The sequence below is a fragment of the Myotis myotis genome, unplaced genomic scaffold (genome assembly GCF_014108235.1).
Source record: "Myotis myotis isolate mMyoMyo1 unplaced genomic scaffold, mMyoMyo1.p scaffold_m19_p_1, whole genome shotgun sequence".
Classification (NCBI taxonomy): domain Eukaryota; kingdom Metazoa; phylum Chordata; class Mammalia; order Chiroptera; family Vespertilionidae; genus Myotis; species Myotis myotis.
In genome coordinates, this window is record NW_023416313.1 from 47,829,713 (window position 1) to 47,849,332 (window position 19,620).

At 39.7% G+C, this 19,620-nt stretch overlaps 1 protein-coding gene across 6 annotated transcripts in view; it reads left to right on the top strand.

The window, feature by feature from the left end:
- Positions 1-1,120: 1,120 nt before the first annotated feature.
- The window catches only part of EPGN (epithelial mitogen), a 28,807-nt gene continuing 10,307 nt past the window's right edge, over positions 1,121-19,620 (top strand). Inside the window, exons 1-5 of one of the 6 annotated variants that reach the window (XM_036336317.1) lie at positions 1,121-1,225; positions 1,738-1,827; positions 4,737-4,851; positions 5,526-5,678; positions 7,091-9,426. In XM_036336317.1, coding sequence (XP_036192210.1) covers positions 1,183-1,225; positions 1,738-1,827; positions 4,737-4,851; positions 5,526-5,678; positions 7,091-7,145 — 456 coding nt within the window. In that variant the 5' untranslated portion in view covers positions 1,121-1,182 and the 3' untranslated portion in view covers positions 7,146-9,426. Of the gene's footprint in view, positions 1,226-1,694; positions 1,828-4,736; positions 4,852-5,525; positions 5,679-7,090; positions 9,427-19,620 lie in introns of those variants that run through there. The other 5 variants (XM_036336352.1, XM_036336325.1, XM_036336361.1 and 2 more) reach the window with 5 other exon arrangements.

Below are 19,620 nucleotides of genomic sequence, written 5' to 3' on the forward strand. Positions count from 1 at the left end.
TTAAAGCCAATTCATGTTTGAATAGTAATAGGGATCCTTTTTGGTAAATTGAATGTGCTGGGTGGACATGATGCAAATGATAACCTATCTTGACTTAAACAGCTTTTTAAGGTATAGAAAATATGAGCAACTGAAATTCCAGAGAGAAAGTCACGGCAACTCTGCAGAACATATTTATAAATTGTTCACAACAGTTGGGGCAAGTAAAAGCTTATGAGAAACTCCTTATAGTCACAATATGTACTAACATTAATTGCATGTTTTGGCCTTTTAAACGGCACTTTAATAATCATAACTAGATTAACAGTGAGAAAATTTTGAATGTTGTGTTAAGTTTTAAAATTTCTATTCATTAAATGTACCAACCTAAATATTTTAATTTTATCTCAATGGAAATTTTATTATATTATTATTGTTGTTGTGATTATTATTATTGTGTTTTCCTGGTCCTCTCTAGTCTACTCATTGGGGCACAAATTTAAGCAATGTAGTTCCCATAACTTAGTAGCCCATTTTATTTATTCAGAAAAATATTAAATGGCAGAATAGCATAATGATAAATGTTATACAATTAAAAATAATTATTTGTGCAGAACTTGTAATAGTAAAACTAGATAGCAAAAACTAAAATGGAATATGAAACCTCTGTTATTACACAAATGAAATTGTTCTCCCATGCCACTAAATGACAAAATATCTTGATTTGCAATGAAACCCAGTTTGTACTCAAAGGCAGTGCAACTGGCAGGAATATTTCTTTTATTAACAGGTTATGCTGTTCCTTGGTTTGCAAATATCAAAACTCCCTTTATTGGAATCTGATAGAGGTTGCTAGGAGCATTGGAGCAGGTACAAGTCTCTTTACACCAATGGGGCCTTTCCTGATGTCAGATTCTTTTTTTATTGTTTTAAGCACTTTTACTTTCCCGATTATGCCCACAGGTAACAGGAAATAGGGATTTCAAAGGAAAACTTGATCATGTTGGGAGATAACACAGGTATCCTCACCCAGTGTGTGAGCGCCTTGAGGCTCTAAGTCGCTGCCAGAAGTACATATTTTTTTGATTGGTAACTGCCAGATGACGCTTCATCAAATATAAATGCAAGAAAGACTCCGAGAGCTCCATAAGAGCCTTCCAGCATCAGGAGGAGAGGAGCAGATACTGTCAACAAGGACAGGCGATGGCTTTCAGTGTTTCAGTGTCAGTCTACCTCTTACTCAATGGTAGGTGATTTCTTCTTCTTTTGTTAACTTGATGTCAGTGTAAAATGTGAAAAGGATTTGTTTTCTCTGAATTAGGGAGAAGTTGGCTTTTCGGAGTTGTTTTTCATGACAAAGATTACAGCAAGGAATCTGAATTAATTTAGTTTCTTATGTAATGTATGTTCCTCTCCTAATACATATTTGAAACCTTTAAATATTTGCTTTGTAAAACTGAAAAGAGGTTAATACATTTTAACTATTATATGACAGCATCCTTGTGATTAAATCAGTATATAAATGTATTCACTTTCTCTTAAATATTAATGTGTCCCTATTTTCTATAATTATAATATAGTCAGTAGATGGGATATGGATGAGAAACTGTCAGGAAGTTGCCCTACTTAGGTGATGGATCTCAAATGTAAATGGATTCAAAATAAAACATAAAGGAAATAAATAGAATAACTTTCAATCTGTTGCTTATACATAGAAGGGGCTCACCTGCTAAAGATACCTTTCCCCCCTTCATACAGCAATGGGAGCATTAAGTGAAGAGGTGGCCTTGAACTTGACACTCGCAATCACAACCCAACCAAGTAATTGGACAGTTAACAAAACGAAAGGTATTTTCTTTGCATTTTTGTATTTCAAAGGACTTCCTCATTTTTGAGAGAATTTGGATTGTGATAAGAGCAACTTTGGAAAATGTTTAATATATATTTTATGATTAGATAATCAACTCTTAGCATGATGATGTTAAATGGAAGTGACAGGTAAATGTGTCTGAAAAGAATTAGCTTTCCAAAAGGAGGAAGTGAGGAAATTAAAGAAATGTCTCCAGTTACTTTTCCTGAATGTTAATTTAAACATGCCACATTTTCTGCTTGATTCATGCTTGGTTCCCTGTAACTCACACGTGTCCAGGGGCAATTTGTCACCATTTGGCATTATATTTTGTTCTGTGACTATGAGCTTTGCAGCCAAAGAAATTATGGCTACAAAATGAAATCTTAATTCATGTCCCCTATCTTTAGAAATACTTTTTCCTGTTTCTTTTGAGGGGCTTTTGTTGTTGTTTTCACATAGGCTATATTTTCTAACTCCTCTACCCACTTTTTTTTTTCTTTCCTATCTTATTATTATTATTATTATTATTATTATTATTATTATTATTTGAATAGCTTCCCACTGCTGTTGAGCATCAGCATATTTTCAAACCTGTTTGAACTCTTAGAGGTGAACTTGGAAAGCTTGTAACCTGCCAAGACCTGTGTACTGCATGGTTATGATTGTCACACAGATCACATACTGCCCCCTGATGTGGGGATCAGTGATGTGACACAGGACAGAGGAAATGCCATATCATGCTCTCAGAGCCAGGCAAATAAAAAAGATTAAGGCAAATATTTTGTTTCTGAATATGAGGTAGTAATAATTAAGAATTCATTTCACCAATAATTTTAAATTTAAAAATGTATTTAAAATATTTTTGCCGATTTGAGTTTTAAAAAATTTATCTTTATTGTTGAAAGCATTACAGATGTTCCCCCCCACCCACCCATTAACTCTCTCCACCCTGCTCCCACACATTTGAACTTGTAAATATCTATTAATCTGCAAACCAAAATAAGTGTAGGGCTTAGAATGACTTTTATATCTCCCTGTCTTCTGAGCTTTTGAACAGAAAGGGAAGGAAATATCTTTAGTAGAAAATAATACTGCAGAAAAGTAAAATATGGCTTCTCTCTATGACTGAGTTCATAACATTATGCCCAGGCCACTATTTTCTTTCTTAATAGGGAACTGCAAGTAAAATTCTCCAAGTTACAGGTAATAACAATGGAAAATGAATATATCTCTATCATTTTCCCTTGCTTTCTTGATGGAGAACTTTAGTTTTTCCTTGCTTTTTACTTGACTTAAAAACCTGAATCCATATTTTTATAGGAAAGATGAATCTCTCTAGCATACCCTTTCTTTGGCAATGTCTTCTCTCAGGTCTCACATTTTCTAACAAATCTTGATTCAGGCCCTAGTCTTGAAGTAGGAAGAACCTAGCCCAGTTTATAATGCAAAATTCTCACTGCTTCAGAATTAATTAAAATGAGAAAATAGATCCATGACTCCACATGAATGTGAATCTTAAGATAATATTCTGTGTTCTCAACCAAAAAGAAGTTCTACAAGAAGGGATCTTGTTGGTATCTTAGTACTTAAAAATTTAGTATTTTCATTATCAAAAAAAGTCTGCCTTTTTAGATCTGAACAAATAAATAGGAGTGTCTTAATCTGCCTGGCAAGACAAATATTGTGTAACATAACAAAGGATGTGGAGATATTCATGACATATTTATTCATAACAACGACAAACTAAAATGCCACTAAATCTACTGGAGAAAAATTTAAGAATCAGCAATGAAAGTATAGCAAAAAGGACTGAGTTGTACAGTTTTACCACTGTGCTTCGCACTTCATAAACCCCAGGGATTACATAGGCGTATGTCCTGAGTACATCAGGAGTAAAGAGTAAGCGTCCTGAAGGAGATACATTTTGCCACATCACAGCTTCCGCCAGGGGGCTCCCATAAAGAAGCTTCCGGACACGTGGCCACAAAAGTTCTGTCAGGTGTGGTCACTTGCACAGTATGAGAGTTAGAAATCAAAACCCAGGTTTTTAAGTTCTAACTCCAAGCAAGGCTTTTCCCACTATTTTGTAGTGTCTCTTAAGTGAATAAAATTTCTAAATGATATTTCAAAGTATTGTCTTAGCTATGTTAAGCCCGGGCCGTAAGTTGTTTCTGGCTTCTAGTGTAGGTCATAACCATACCGCTTCTGAAATCAGTTAGGGAAAATATTCCCTTTTCAGTTAGCCACGCATGGCAGTCCACATACGAGGGAGTGCTCACCTCATGCTCCTCTGGGAAAAGAGAAATCAAGTTCATTATCTCACAGTTATAAGCCCAAATCTTTCTAAGCGCTGACTTCTTAGGTGTAAAGGAGAGAATGAGAAAGCTGTGTGAGACCTTTTATGCTTACTAGCATTCAGGCGCACATTTGGGAAGCCTTGCTCTGGAAAGCTGCTAAAACCAGATTTGATGCTGCCACCTTATGGCAAACTTGTATCTATCCTTATTCTGTGGCTTCTAAAGAATGAAATTTACCTCCATCCTCTAATTAATGAATGATATATCTAGGTCAGTGGTCGGCAAACTGCGGCTCGCGAGCCACATGCGGCTCTTTGGCCCCTTGAGTGTGGCCACGAAGTTTCAATTGCACTGTACTTGCGTGCCCGCACATGGTATTTTGTGGAAGAGCCACACTCAAGGGGCCGCAGTTTGCCGACCACTGACTCTAGCTGATATTAACCTAAGTTTTGTGACTATAACCTGCCAAGGGAACCGATCAATAGTTCAGTGGACAGAGCACCCAAAGAATATTAAAATTAAAGGTCTCTTTAACACGTTATAAAACGACTATAAAAATATGACCTACTTCATCTGTTAATATTGTTTCTCCTTTTTCCTTTCCGAAGGCACAGAAGGACCCATAGCCTTGAAGTTCTCACACCCTTGCCTGGAACACCACGATAGTTACTGCATCAATGGTGTTTGTGCCTTCCATCGTGAGTTGAAGAAAGCCATCTGCAGGTAATTTGCAAAGAACTGCCCAAGTCCTGGACACAGGAGGAGGAGAATTTATGAGTCTGGTGCTTCACACAGTACATTTCCCACACCTCTACCTTATGGGGCTAAAAGAGTACATGATCTGATCGTGACTCACCAATCCTCTTTGTAGTTGGATATCTAAGGAGTCTGTTTCTAAGCTACCTAATCCTCATTACTCAAAAATATGGTTCCCAGATTAGCAGCATCTGTGAACCTGGGAGCTTGTTAGGAATGCAGAAGCTTATGCTCCACCTCAAAGCTATTGAATCCATATCAGCATTTTAGCATCATGCAAATGTGATTAGGATGAAATGAATTAGGGTATGGTAAAAACACTTGGAGAGTAGAGAGTTCTAGAGCAACTAGAATACTATTTTGATAATCATTGATTTGCTCAGCATCTTCCTATATAAGAGAAAATAATTTTCTAGATCAAGGCATAAAGCACACGTACTATCTTCACTTCGTCAATGAGAAAAGGTACATTGATATGCGGTCTTAATGAAATGATTATTGTAAAATACATAGCTTCTTCAGTACTTGTAACAGGTTGGCTTTCATTTGGTATTTGCATCTTCATTCTTTGAAACTGGCCTTTTCTTTGTATTTCTGTCATTGTGAATCTTAAAATTATTCATTCTTTTCTTTTTGTAAAGGTGTTTTACTGGTTATACTGGAGAAAGGTGTGAGCATTTGACCTTAACTTCATATGCTGTAAATTCTTATGAAAAATACATTGCAATTTGGATTGGCGCCGGAGTATTATTAAGTGGTTTTCTTGCTATTTTTTACTGCTACATAAGAACGAGGTATGGAAAAAAAAACACAAAATATGAAGTCAGTGGGTACTCGTTCATTTGAACAATAGTTATTGAGCCCCTACAATGTACTAGGAATTGGCATGTGTAATTTTTTTAGTGAAAATATGGCTGCAAATCTGACAAGTTCCTACATATTTGTTTTGATACCTTTCCTCATAAACCCAGATTAGCAGTAAAAATTTACCTGCAATTGCAATAGTATAGCTCCAATTTACAACTTCCCTCCATCCTTGCTTCTGTCTGCCTACATCAAAGTTACAAATGAAGAGGCCAGCAAGCCCCACAAGGGTAGTGAAAAGTGTGTCTTATTCAAAATTATATATTCAGTGCCAAATACGGTGCCTGGCACACAATAGACACTCTGTATATATTTGTTGAATGAAGAAATCAAGAAATGAATATTAAATGAATAAAAAGTGTGGCAAACATGGGCCATTTACTTCCAAACAATCAATTGAAGGTATATTCAGAAGATATTATCTACTGCTAGAAGCTTAAGAAGATAAGCTGGATCCACTAAGTATAAGTTACTTGTGTATTAATTCTTATTTCTAGTGTATCCACACTGGTAATTTTTTCCCTTAAATTCATGTAGCTAGGGAAACTCAAGAAATAATGTGAGCTAAATTAAAGAAAAAAGTATAAAAACATTTCCCTGGCATACTCTATTAACTTAGTTTTCATTTTAGAAATGATCAAGACTGACTATCAAAATAAGAAAAATTTTGGTTGCTTAATAATTGCATCTTAGAGAAAATAAAATGTTATATCAATTGTAGAACAATTCATATAAAATATGTTATATCAACTGATTTATTATGCCAATTGCCTAAGGAACCAAAAAGAGGGGGAAAAAAGAAAGTAGACCTTTTAATGTTAATAATACCACTGTCTGAGGTCAGGTTTCCTAGAAGCAGAACACAAAATGGGGATTCCTGTGCAAGTGATTGGTCAAGGGATGCCCTAAGGTAGTTACCTATAAGGCAGTAAGGAAAGCTAGAGCAGAGGAAGAAGGTAAGCAAAGATGTGGTATTAGCTAAAGTCGAGTCCCAGCCTGACTCCACAGGATGATCTCAAATGTGAAACGCACTATAGACCTATCCCAAGAAGGTGAGGAATCTTGGTTTTAGTACTCTGTGTCATCAGCCTGGGTAGTGGGCACAGACCAGGAGTCTCCCAGGAATTCAGGCAAAGTTCCCTGTGGGCCCAGGGGATCCTCTGGAGAAGGATACTGTTCTGGGTCTGTTAACACCCATAGCTGCCAGGGATGGATCTACCAATGTGTAAAAGGGATCTGGGTGGGGCACCAGCAACAAGGCTACTCCAGAACATTTATATAATCTGCAATAAGGTATACTAACAGCATTCACATTCTTATGGAAATCAATACTCTGTTTTAGGTGTCTAAAACTGAAATCACCTTATAAGGTCTGTTCCAGAGGAAGACCACTGTGAGGCCTGTGTAAGAAATTTTCATGAGGCATTTGTAAAGATCAGGGGACCCCACATTGCCATCTTCAAATGAAACAACTAAACTTCCCAAGCTGACTAGACTTGAACGTGATGGAAGTTGGGATCATGATGAAATGAGAGAATACATTTCAACAGAAATCACTAGACTTTGTCATTGTTAGGATACCAAGAGAGCCAATGGAGCAAGCTTACAGTGACAGAAGTCAAGTTCCTAGTACTACTCTGAGTCTGTTGCTGTTGCTGTGTGGTTATTGTTCTTACTGCAGAGAGTCTGAGTGCCATGCATCTGACCGTGTCAGATGTGAGTTTTCATGAGAAGGATTATCAACCTTGCAACAAGTCAAAGCAATACCAAGCTTGGGATCTTCATGTACTAGCTACCAGTATTTTGGATCACTGTTCAATGGACCTAATCCCAAACATGCTGCTTTCATAAGGTCTAAAAGAATGTGATGTCAACTATTAGGATAAGGTCAGTGCTGTGGCACCTTCAGTGATCCAAACAAGTGCCTGGAGTCTAAGCCAGAGACAAGAAAATGGAAGGTCCAAGGCAAAATACATTATACCCAGCTTGTGAGAACATTGTGGAGCTGTTATCTGTGAAATATGGAATAAGCTAAAGAGTTTCTGATGACTGGAAACTACTGGATATCAAGCCCTTAGTTGACAAAACATCTCTTTTTCTGCATGGATTATAACATGTTGTGTTGGACTCACTGGTATCCTACTGCATATGTTTAGCACTTCCTCGCATTGTTAGTGGAATTACCTGGTGACTATTCATTTGGACTGAAATTCTAGAATTCTACTAATACATGAAATTCTACAACTGATCCTGAAAGAAAAACTAAAGAGTTGGACACAGGAATTTTTTCATCAACCAAAAGCATATGGGAAATTTATTAACCACTTCTGAGTACTTGATAGCAGATTTGCACATAGAGTGAGAAAATGCAATAGTTATTCTAGAAATAGCTATTTGGGAATTAGGGTCCTTCCTCTTTAGTCATATTTTTTTTCATGTAATTAGATAGAATAATCTTGGGCAGGACCACTGATATTGTTGGGCTTTAATTTCATTTTCTACAGAGCCCTTCTAGCTCTAAAATTTGACCAGGGGAGAAGAAAGCAATTTTTCCACAACTGAAAAATTGGGATATTCTCAACCATACCTCAAATCCAAAACACACCACTGTCTATCATCTTAGGTGTATATTTTATTGTTTGTTTTGTAAAATAATAATTTTGTTTAAAATTTTGTTTTTAAGTGAAGCAAAACATATAATTTAAAAACAATGTCTATAACTTTTCTTTTAAATTCAACCTATAACTCTTGACTTTTTTCCATTGTAATTTTAATAAGCAAAAACATTTTGATCATGAAATGGGCTAAAAGAGGATCAATCATGAATATTCTTACCATGATTGCCTAGTAACAAGCCTTTCTCTTATATTGTTATGACTTTTCATTCACTATAAAAACTTTACATTCTGCTTTCCTTTGAGTAGAAGGTATTTCATTTGCTTTGTTTTGCCTTCCTAAGGAATTTAAGGCAGGTCAATAGCATGTCAGCACTTTCTGATTGTCCTCACAAAGTATGTAGAGGTTACATCATACCAAGGAGTGGGGAGGTGAAGGTTCCTCCCAGTGACTCCAGGGACCACACCTAGAAAGCTGTGCTCTCCCTGAGCATTTCAAAGACGTGTTAAAAAGCTGGGGAGAGTCCAGGAAGAAACAATAAAGCTTAATTAAGGACTGCCTCCTGATGAAAGGGGAATTAATGCTGGAGTCTGGAGAGGTTATAACCTAAAAAGTTAAACATATTTGCTGTCTATAAATATTTCTAAATTATAAACACAATATAATTGAAATTAAACAACATCAGACAAAAATTAAAATGTCCAGATTGCCAAACTGAAAAGTACACCAAAACGAAAAAGCAATAGAGATTCCAATTTTTTCACCTGCGGAACAGTATGCATTAACAGTATAAAATCCACCTGGTGAGACTATAGAAAGTTAGAGTGTGACTCGTAAGAAGACACCTGTTTATGTTCTGTCCTACACATGATCTTGTGACCCCATAACCCCAAGAGTTAAATTTGCAGGAAGGAACCTCCGGCATTCCTATGGAGCTAGAGCTGCCAATATTTATGTATGGAATTAGGACTTAAATAAAAAAAGTGAAGAAATACAAGATGTTCTGCAAATATTTCACTTTTTATTTTTTCTCATGTGCAATAAAGCCCTGAAAGAAGTCTACCAGTGAGTCCCTTGCATCCAAACTACATTTCCTCTATTCATCTATGGATCATTAGGTGGGTGGCTCCTTTAGGAAAGAAATGGAATACGTTCTGGCATTTTTTTTTACTAAATTAAACTTGCCAAGGGGTTCATCAATGTCTTTCATTCCCATTTTGTCTTCTTCCTGGGTCTACCCTTCAATTCTTTGAGAATACATGCTGGCACTTCAATATTCATGAGTTAGCATTTTGAAGCATGATGGTGTTATCGGTAGAAGTGGAGTTCTTGGTGTGCCAAGAGGAAAATAAGTTCCTACGGCCCCCACAAGAGGATGGGGTTTCATGGAAAGCTTTATTGATGATGTAAAATTAAGGGGGTCTCCTCCAAGTTTTCATCTCTGTCTCTCTCACCCTGGAGAAGTACAATCATGTTTTCAGGAGGGCCAGAATTAAGGCCACTGTCCAGAATTTCTGTTCCACCTTAAAGTCCAGTCGAGTCCAGCATCTGTTTAGTTTAGCTTGTGTTCTCAGCTACAATCCACCAAGTGGTCCCATGGCCATGGGCCATGTGGCGGCTTAAGGCCACATGGCTATGGAGAGAGAACAGGCGAGCTCATGGGCGAGTGCGGGTCATGGAGCTAGAGAGCAAGTGAGAACAAGCACTAGCAAGGGCACAGAGAGAAAAAGCTTCTTTGGGGACTTTAAGCAGGAGCTTAGATTTCATGGGCTTCTGATGGGGTTCACCCTCTAATCAACCTATTGTTCCCCAGGCCAGACTGACAGACAAGCACCTTCCCTGCATCACCCCAATTTCACTGCACATGTGCCCATCTTTCCCTTTGTTAGACCCCTTCCCCTAGTGATCTGCAGGAAATGGACCAGGGGTTCCCTGGGGAGTGTGAAGCTGTAGTTTCCTGGTGAAGTTGCCCAAATGACCTTGCTTATAATGTCTGGCCTCCCCTTTGCTCTCTTCCTATCTATACATATAAAAAGGCAGCTACCTTAACGGCCATAACGACCTAACAACCCGTTGCTATGAAGCCCACTGTGGCCAGCAAACTGGCCTGATCAGGGGGTGGGGCGGGCTGCCAACCTCACAGTCCCTCCCCCCTGCCAGCCTGACCCTGATCGGACTCTCCCACCCTGATCAAGAGCCAAATGCCCCTTCCCTCCCCCACTCAGCCTCTCCCCTGATCAGCCCAACCCACCAAGTTTAGGCCTGCAGCTCCTCCCCCTGGACATCCCCGCCCCTGAGTGCCACCCCACCTCAATAGGGGGTGGGGCTGCCCGGGGCCAACCTCCTGCAGCCCCTCCCCCAGCTGGCCCCAACCCGATCAGGGGTGGGGCTGGCGGCCAACCACCCATGGCCCCTCCCCAGGCTGCTGGCCCCTGATTGGCACCCCCCACCCATCCCATTCAGGGGCAGAGCTGGCCAACCCACCGCCTACAGCCCCTCCCCATGGCCAGCCTTGCCCCCAATCGGCCCCCCAACCCCAATCAGGGCAGGGCCTGTGGGCCAATCACCTGTGGGACCCAATCAGGGCAGAGCCTGCAGGCCAATATCCTGCAATCTCCTCCTCCCAACAGGCCCAGCCCCGATCTGTCCCAGTTGGGGCCAGGGCCAGCCGGACCGCACCTGCCCATGAATTTGCACAATGGGCCTCTAGTTACTAATATTAACTAGCTAATTACAATGATAACAATGGGAGTGGGAGCAAACACTATAATTTCACTCAGACTTGAGCCAGAAATTTATAAAAAGGAAATTATAGTTGCTTATTATTGTGTCTTCTTTCCCCAAATTAGTTTTTTTTAAATAATTACGTTTTTCTAACGTTTGAAGTAAATAAAATTATAACATAGTTTATCTTTTAGTGTTTCCCAAAACAATGCAAATCTAATCCTTTCGTTTTGAAATGTCCTTTTTGGAAGATTTTTATTCGCTGTATGTAATTGGAAAAAAAAAAAAGTCTTAAGAAAATCACAAGGCAAACACCAGCAATTTAAGCTTTTGGTGTTGAACATAAAAACAATTCCTCTCTGCAGGAGATCATGAGTAAGTTATCTAACTTTTGTGAATTATAAAAATGTAACACACTCTCTGTGGTATAATGTAAATATTGATGTCCTGCAGCTCACACTCATGGGGAGGGTTCCCAGAATCTCTCTATTGCAAAATACCACTCTTTGCGGCTTACATCATGGCTGCATGACATCAGGACACTAGCATCTGCCAAGATGAACTGGAAGTGTTGAAATTCAATGTGTCAGAGTCTGGCACTGCTAATCTGGGTGAGTCCACATTTCTGTCCCAACCTTTGGCACAGCCCTATTCAGTAGCACATGCAGAAGCATATTTTCCAAATTCAGCTCTAAATGTCTGTTAATTATTCAACCAATGAATGTACAGCTCAGAGAAAATTGCTTAAGAATTCAAAGACTAGACCCCTTAAGAATATCCACCTGAATAAATGCATTCCATCATTATGTTTCACTCCTCTGCCCAAAATCAACATGATGGATGTTTCAGATTGTGGGCAACACCCACAGCTTCCAAAGAGCCATCTCGTAAAGATTAGCAATGTTATTATACAGTAACAAGGAGGACTGAATCGCTTAGTCAGGGCTTATCTACACACTTTATGTCCTTTCTTTGTAGTTTTTATGTCTCAGATATTATTGGAGCAAAATCATTTACATTGAAATTAGGCGAAGATCACAGTCAAGCAAGTGTCCAACTCGCCATGCTTCTGAACTTTAAGAGGATGTTAATCAGGCCGCCCAACTTTCTGGAAAGAATGGTATCTCTCGATCTTTAAAGCCTCACAAAAATATTGACTTAATATAAAGTCCCTTCACAGATCAAGATGAAGCAATTGTGTGATAGAGCTACCCTTTATGAGCACTCACAATGTTTGAAAAGCATTATTAGCATGATTTTAATGAATCCCACACCCGTGTATATTTGAGATGTAGAAAGGACCTGAACCATGTAGATCTGATGCCAAAGTCTCTCATCTAAACTCTATCCAATGACACTTTGCAATATTCTATGGAAAATATCAGTATTGGGAGTTAATTGCTTAATAAGCTTAGAAATATACCCAAGTGATTTATTTGGGTATATGTTTTATAGAAAAAAAAAAAACAGAGTTTTTTTCTATAAAACATATAAAATAATAACTTTTGTCATGGATCAGCCACAAAAACTCCCTGCTGTCAGCTGCAGATTATGAAGCTATGCATACCATCCTTAGGGTGCGGCCAGAATAGGCCTGGAGTGCCTGCTGACAGTTGACTGTACAGGCTGGGGAGAGACTGTAGACTGTAAAGTAATCCTGACTTAGCCTCCGCACTCAGGGTACAATAAGGTCACTTGGGAATACTTGATCCCAGCCTGAGAACAAGGGTTCTCTGGCACTGATGCTATCGGAACCGGGACATACCTGGCTCAGTTGATGGGGTGAGGAGTGAGTGGTTTTCACATCTACAGTAAAATCTTATCAACTGCCTTTTCACTATGGCACCCTCAATCTTACCCCTAGCTTCACAAGCACCTGAAAGCAAAACAGTCACCTTCAATCTTACCCCTAGTCCCACAGACACCGTAAAGAAAAACAGCCATGGCTGGTGGGCCAGCTTGGGGCAAAACCTGTAAGCAACATTAAAAAAACTGCGCGGTGGGTGGGCACCTTGATGACCTGTGGTCTCATTCAGCTGTGGGATCATTTAACTTGGCTGGGACCCTTTGGACATGATATTCCTGTCTGGTAAGTGGAGAAGTTGGACTCTAAAGATGAGCTCCACATTCCCTTCCTGGTTGGAAGCTGTGTGTTCAAAATGTGCAGGTCAGAAGGCAGAATCAGCCCAAAGACATGTTTATTTTGGTGCCCACAGTGTTGTTGCTTTTTGTTTGTTTGTTTTAATCAAGACCACCTCTAGAAATCAAGGTGTTTATCTATGAAATCTAGGTTCTCCACCTTCTTTTGAAAGCTAGAAGTATAGAGCACTTGCCCTATATTCTTACGCAGTTTTGGCTCAAAGGCGTGTGCCCGGGACACTCACCTATTTCTGTCACCATGCTAACTGGTCAGGCTTCCTAGGGGCCTTTAAGTCTGCAACCTCGGTTCTTTGACTGGATTTTACTATGAAGATCCTGCCCCATCTAAATTGCGAGTCTAGTCATCACGATGCCTGCAGAGGGCCTCGTTGGACTACAAACTGCCCAGGAATGTGCTCTTTAGGAGAACCCACATTCACCTGGAGGCTGGCAGGGCAGCCTGGAGAAATCAGACACCGCCCTGCCCACGCCCTCAGTCACTCCTGCTACAATCTCTGACAGATTTGTTTGCTCAGTGTTCACCCCTACTCATATTACCGCCTTCCCCAAAGCTGGTGCTAGCTTCCCATTGTATGCCATGTTTAGGGCAGGCTCCTCTCCAGCTGGCTGGCTCTCCCCCAGAAGGCTCATGGGTCTACCCTCCCAGGGCTCCCTATGCAGAACCCACAATTTCTATCTGTGTTGGGGTCTCTGCTATTTCCTCCATATATATTACCCTCAGCTCTGTGGGCCAAGATCCTACACATTATTTTTTTTCTAATGCTGCCTTTTCCTTGAAGAATCATGTTATTTACAAATGTCATCTTTCTCTCCTTTGAACTCCCTAGACATCCCTTTTTAAAAAAACAAGCAAACAAAACTCCATGGTGCTTACATTGTTTTGTATTATAATGATTTATGTTCTTGGCTAAGTTCCAGTGGTAATAATATTAATAATGGACTTCATTTATTAGGTTTATACTATAGACTAGGCACAGCGCTAAGTAATTTCTATACAGCATCTCTTTCAATCAGAGACAGCCACGAGAAAGTTATATTAGGGGCTGTGATGAATAGTGGTTAAGGAGACAGTTCTTTGGAATTTAACAGACTGAGGCTTGAACCCCACCTCTGTCCATACTGGTCTGCTATCTTGATCAAGTTTCTAAGCCTGAAAGTTGTCACTTATAGAAAGGGAATAATATTTATCTCCTCTAGTGTTTTGAGGGTAATAGTAAGTGATCAATGAATACTCTCCTATATAATAAAACCCTAATATGCAAGTCGACTGAACGGAGGAACAACCAGAGCAACTACCGGTCACTATGACGCACACTGACCACCAGGGGGCAGATGCTCAATGCAGAATCTGCCCCCTGGTGGTCAGTGAGCACCCACAGGGGGAGCGCCGCTCAGCCAGAAGATAGGTTCATGGCTGGTGAGTGCAGCAGGGGTGGCGGGAACCTCTCCTGCCTCCCCTGCAGGCGGGCAGTGAGGAGAGAGGGGTCGGGCCTAAGCTGGCAGGCAGACATCCCCCAAGGTTGTCCTGGACTGTGAGAGGGTGCAGGCCGGCAGAGGGAAACACCCCACCCCAAGCATGAATTTCATGCACTGGGCCTCTAGTTTTATTATAATGGCCTTCCATTTTACAGATTAGGAAACTAAATTTATAAAGTGTCAGTCACCTGTTCAATTATAAGCAGCTGGTAAGTGGTGGGACCTAGATTTGACCCTGAGAATGCCCAGTTCCAAGGCAGGCTTTACTCAGCACAGCTCTTTGACTATGGCTGTTACTTGGCCAATGTTGTTTGAAGCAAGATCTGCAATCTCTGAGAGCTGGGTGTTTGAATCCCAGTTGTTTCTTAGTTCTGTGATAGAGAATAAATTATTTAACTCCTCTAAATCAGTGCCCTCTGTTATACAATGGAGATAATAATTACACTTAACCCGTAGGGCAATTTTAGGATTAAGCTAAATTAGATAGCTAATGTATGTAAAATATCTAGTACTCATTCAATAAATAGTAATTATAACTAATAAATATTTAAAAGTGTGTTGAAGCTCTTATTGGCACTAAATGCAGTCAGTTGTATCATAACATGACATATGTGTTCCTAAAAATCACCACTTTGCAAAACCAAGCAATAAAAACCACAGGGCTTATAATAAGGAAAGCTAGGGTTAAGGCGTATAATCCTCAAAAATTTTGTCAAGGACACATTAAAAGAATTTTAAGTAGCACAGGCTTATATATTTAAAATGGTTCATAAATAAGTAATATGTATTTATAAGTCGACATGGCACTTTATCTTGAAAAACACCTGAAATTTGCTTATGAAAGTTGGTGTCCAAGGGTTGTAGCTTGTATGTTATTGTCAAGTGGTGAAAGGTTATAGAAATTGTATAGAAAGTTAAATCAGCAAATGTGAGTGTAGCTCATAGCACAAATGTGAGCCAAGGTATCTGGTATATGTTTGAGATTTGTGCTGATGTGTGAGTTTGGTACAGTTTATGCTGCTCAGTTCAACAGCATTATGCATTCATCTAGCCCAGTGGTCAGCAAACCGCGGCTCGCGAGCCACATGCAGCTCTTTGGGCCCTTGAGTGTGGCTCTTCCACAAAGTACCATGTGCGGGCACGCACGTACAGTGCGATTGAAACTTCGTGGCCCATGCGCAGAAGTCGGTTTTCAGCCTGGGCGAGTCTATTTTGAAGAAGTGGCGTTAGAAGAAGTGGGGGTACATTTGCTGAGGTCGACCCCTCAGATTGAGGACGTTTTTAGCAAAGGCCAGCTTAGGAGTACCCTAATTAAGTTAATAACAATGTACCTACCTATATAGTTTAAGTTTAAAATGTGAGCCACACTCACAAGAAATTTCAATCGTTGTACTATTGATATTTGGCTCTGTTGACGAATGAGTTTGCTGAACACTGACCTAGCCGATCTATCAGATGAAATCATGCATAAGCAAACACAAAATGCTCAAGTTGTTCCTTTATGTTGGGATAAATTCATGTTTTCAAAACAAGCCTTAAGTCAGAACTGACTGTACCTTGAAATTATCACAACCTTTGTCTCTCAACCTAGACCTCAAGTATACTTATTAAGCACTTGAAATATTCTGATTATATTAGGCACTCAAGACCTTGGAGACCAGGATTATGATGACTCACTTCTCCACCTAAACTTTAACAGTGTATCAAGAACTTAACTCCGAAGCCCCATGTTACTGTGGATTCCTATTCTCTGAGACAAACTTATCATAGTGTGTTTGTTCTTTTCCATTGTCAAGCTACAAAAGTTAGAAAACTTCATGACTATATTTTTCTAAGTCCTAAATTGGTATCACTCTATGAAGAATCCAAATTCTTCCTCCTTTCATCTTGACTTATTCCCTTCCTCTTTTTTTATTCTCTGAGTAAAATATTACTTTTATTCAAAATTGTTTAAATGATACAGAAGTTAAAAAATTGTCTCCCTCAATAGTCTAATATTAGGCAATAAATCATGTCAAATGGCAGACCTTCCAGAAGCAAGAACTTACTTAAGCATTTAAAAACATGTAGTAGAGGGAAGTCTGTAAGAAAGAAGAGAGCAAAGTTGGTATCTCTTAGGGTCTCCTGCTTGAGCCTAACAAACATTCCTGTCTGGGTCCAGTCTCATCTAGGTAGGCTGGGAAAACAGGTGTGTTTGCAAACTGGTGCTTTGGTTCAGTCCATTAATGTGAAAGACTAGAAAGCCTCTTATGAGTCACTACACCTTCTGATATTTCTCAAACCTGATCCAAATTGGATTATCCCCCAATGGTTTATGGTTGCATAGTTAGGAATATATGTATGGAATGTAGTAAAGTGTAGTAAAAATTCATTTATTTCTTTGCCTTTTCAGCATCTAATCCCCTTCTAAAAACAGCACCCAGTTTTGCTCTGAAGTACCATTTTCTGTCACCTTTATTGCACCTGATGTAGGTGTGATTCTCTCAGGTCTAATCCCAGGGTCAATCAGAACTTTCTATCATACCCAGTTCTAGGATTGCCTGAGAGGCAGGCATGCGACTTAATCCAGATCAATGAAAATTAGTCCTGGGATTTTTATTGGAATTTTTTGGGGGAAATGTTGTTTATTTCAGATTGTATTGCTAAGGTAATGAGATGAAATCTTAGATTTTTTAAAAGGCCATTAGAGGAAATCAAAGTTTTTCTACCCTGAAACTGCCCTTTTTGGATATTGATTTTAGGCTGTTTATTAAGAAACTAGAGGCCTGGTGCACAAAATTCATGCACTTGGGGAGGTCCCTTAACCCAGCTGTGCCCTCTCACAGCCTGGCAGCCCTCAGGGGATGTCCAACTGATGGCTTAGGCCCACTCCCACCACCACTGCTGCACTCGCCAGCAGTGAGTCCGGCTTCTGGTTGAGTGGTGCTACCCCTGTGGGAGCGCAGTAACCATCAGGGGTCAGCTTCTGCTTTGAGCGTCTGCTCCCTGGTGGTCAGTGCATGTCATAGCGACCAGTCATTCCACTGTTTGGTCAATTTGCATATTAGCCTTTTATTATATAGGACAAGACTCAGAGAGAAGCTTTGAAACCTCCCCTCCCCCCCTCCTGCTCAAGAAATTCAGACAGGAAACCCTGCCTTAAGAAAGAGATCTTAGAATGTTCATCTTAGCTGATTTGATTTAAGTATGGTCAATAAAAGGGCAGCGAGCAGGTGCATATTAGCTAGACACTCCCTGTACTCCATTGTTTCTGAGTTGTCTAGCACAAATTTTCCTGACATATATGGTCTGCTCTTCCTCAACTACCTGCAAGTTGCCAGTTCTCGCTTCTGAGATCTAATAGCCCATTCCCCTCCTTTCTCTGTGTCCAAAACGTCATGAATACCCAATGTTCCTTGCTGTCTTCAGAATTTTTATGCTTATGTGAACACAATGCAATGATATCACAAGAATTCCACCCTATTAGCAACCCAGGAAGATGAGATGAGGATATCGCCTTCTGTTAACATTTTGTGTTTTATGTTGTTTTAATCAGGTCCTTGATTTCTTAAGAAAATAATTGTTTCAATCCCAAGAGCTAAAGTTTTACTGGCCTATATTTTTGTTTGATACTGTGGGTAAACTTTTCATAATGATATATGATCTTTTTGGTCAAATATGTTTGACAATCTTCCCAGAGTTTAAAAAAAAAAAAAAAAAAAAAGGCCTTTTCTTAACCTGGAAATGGCTTTGGGTTATACCAATGGGTCCCTGGAATACCGCAAAGATTTGCTTTTTCTCTCCTCATAGAAGATACATTTTATTCTAATTAGACCTGTGTGATATGCTAAAATTGCATGGGAAGCTTTGACAAAAAAAGAAATAATAATTATGTTGTATTAGTATACATATATTATTACTAAAGTAAATTTTCTAGAGATTATATCAAATCTCCAGAGTCTAAAAGTTCAGATATAATATTTGCAATTGTAATAATGTTACCATGGTTAGCTAGTTATTGAAAGGAAGAAAGCCAGGGAAGTAAAAAATTGTTAAGCAAGGTCAGCTGGGGACACTGAGCAGGTTTGCTCCAAAAGGAAGTTCCAAGGGAATTAATACCCTTCTTTGCCCCCCTCCAGAACCCGATTGTGTTTGGGGGGTAGAGCAAGGGGAGATAAGGAAATGCGCAAAAAAGTCAAAATGGCAAGTCAACGGATGCAGGGGAAGGTATTTAACTATGGAGGACTGTCAGTTTAACCTGGGAAGAAGATCTTTGGTTAGGGGCTGGACTCCAATGCAAGCCCACAAAATCTTGGGAAGCTAATTGGTTATTTTGAAAAAGCTCTTGGTCATAATCCCAGAAGAAAAATAATTCTCTCTCTCTCTCTCTCTCTTTCTCTCTCTCTCCCTCTCTCTCTCTTTCTTCCCCTCTCTCTCTGTCTTTCTCTCTCTCCCCCAGTCTCCCACCTGTGACCCACACTCTTCGCATTCACTCATGTTATTTCCCACCTGAGAGCAGGAGACTATGTGGGTCTAGTGGCAACTTGGGACCTGCAGCAGACTGCATGGGCTCCAAAGGGCTACGAAACAGAAACTCTGCACTGGCATTTGCCTTGTTGCAGACAAGGTTGTACTTTTTCCATGGCAGGACAGACAAAGATGAGACCTTGGGAAGCCAGGGGGAAAACTTTTTTGATATTATATCAAAAATAAACCGTGTGTGGGTCCTTGGAATTCTTTCCTCACAATCCCATGGAAGAGCCTAATTTCCGTCACCAACATTCTAATTGTTCTGTTCAAATGTTATCTATCTATCTATCTATCATCTATCTATCTATCTATCATCTATCTATCTATCTATCTAATAGCCTAAGTGACCGTTTTGATGGAATGACCGGAACAACTGGACGACCAGTC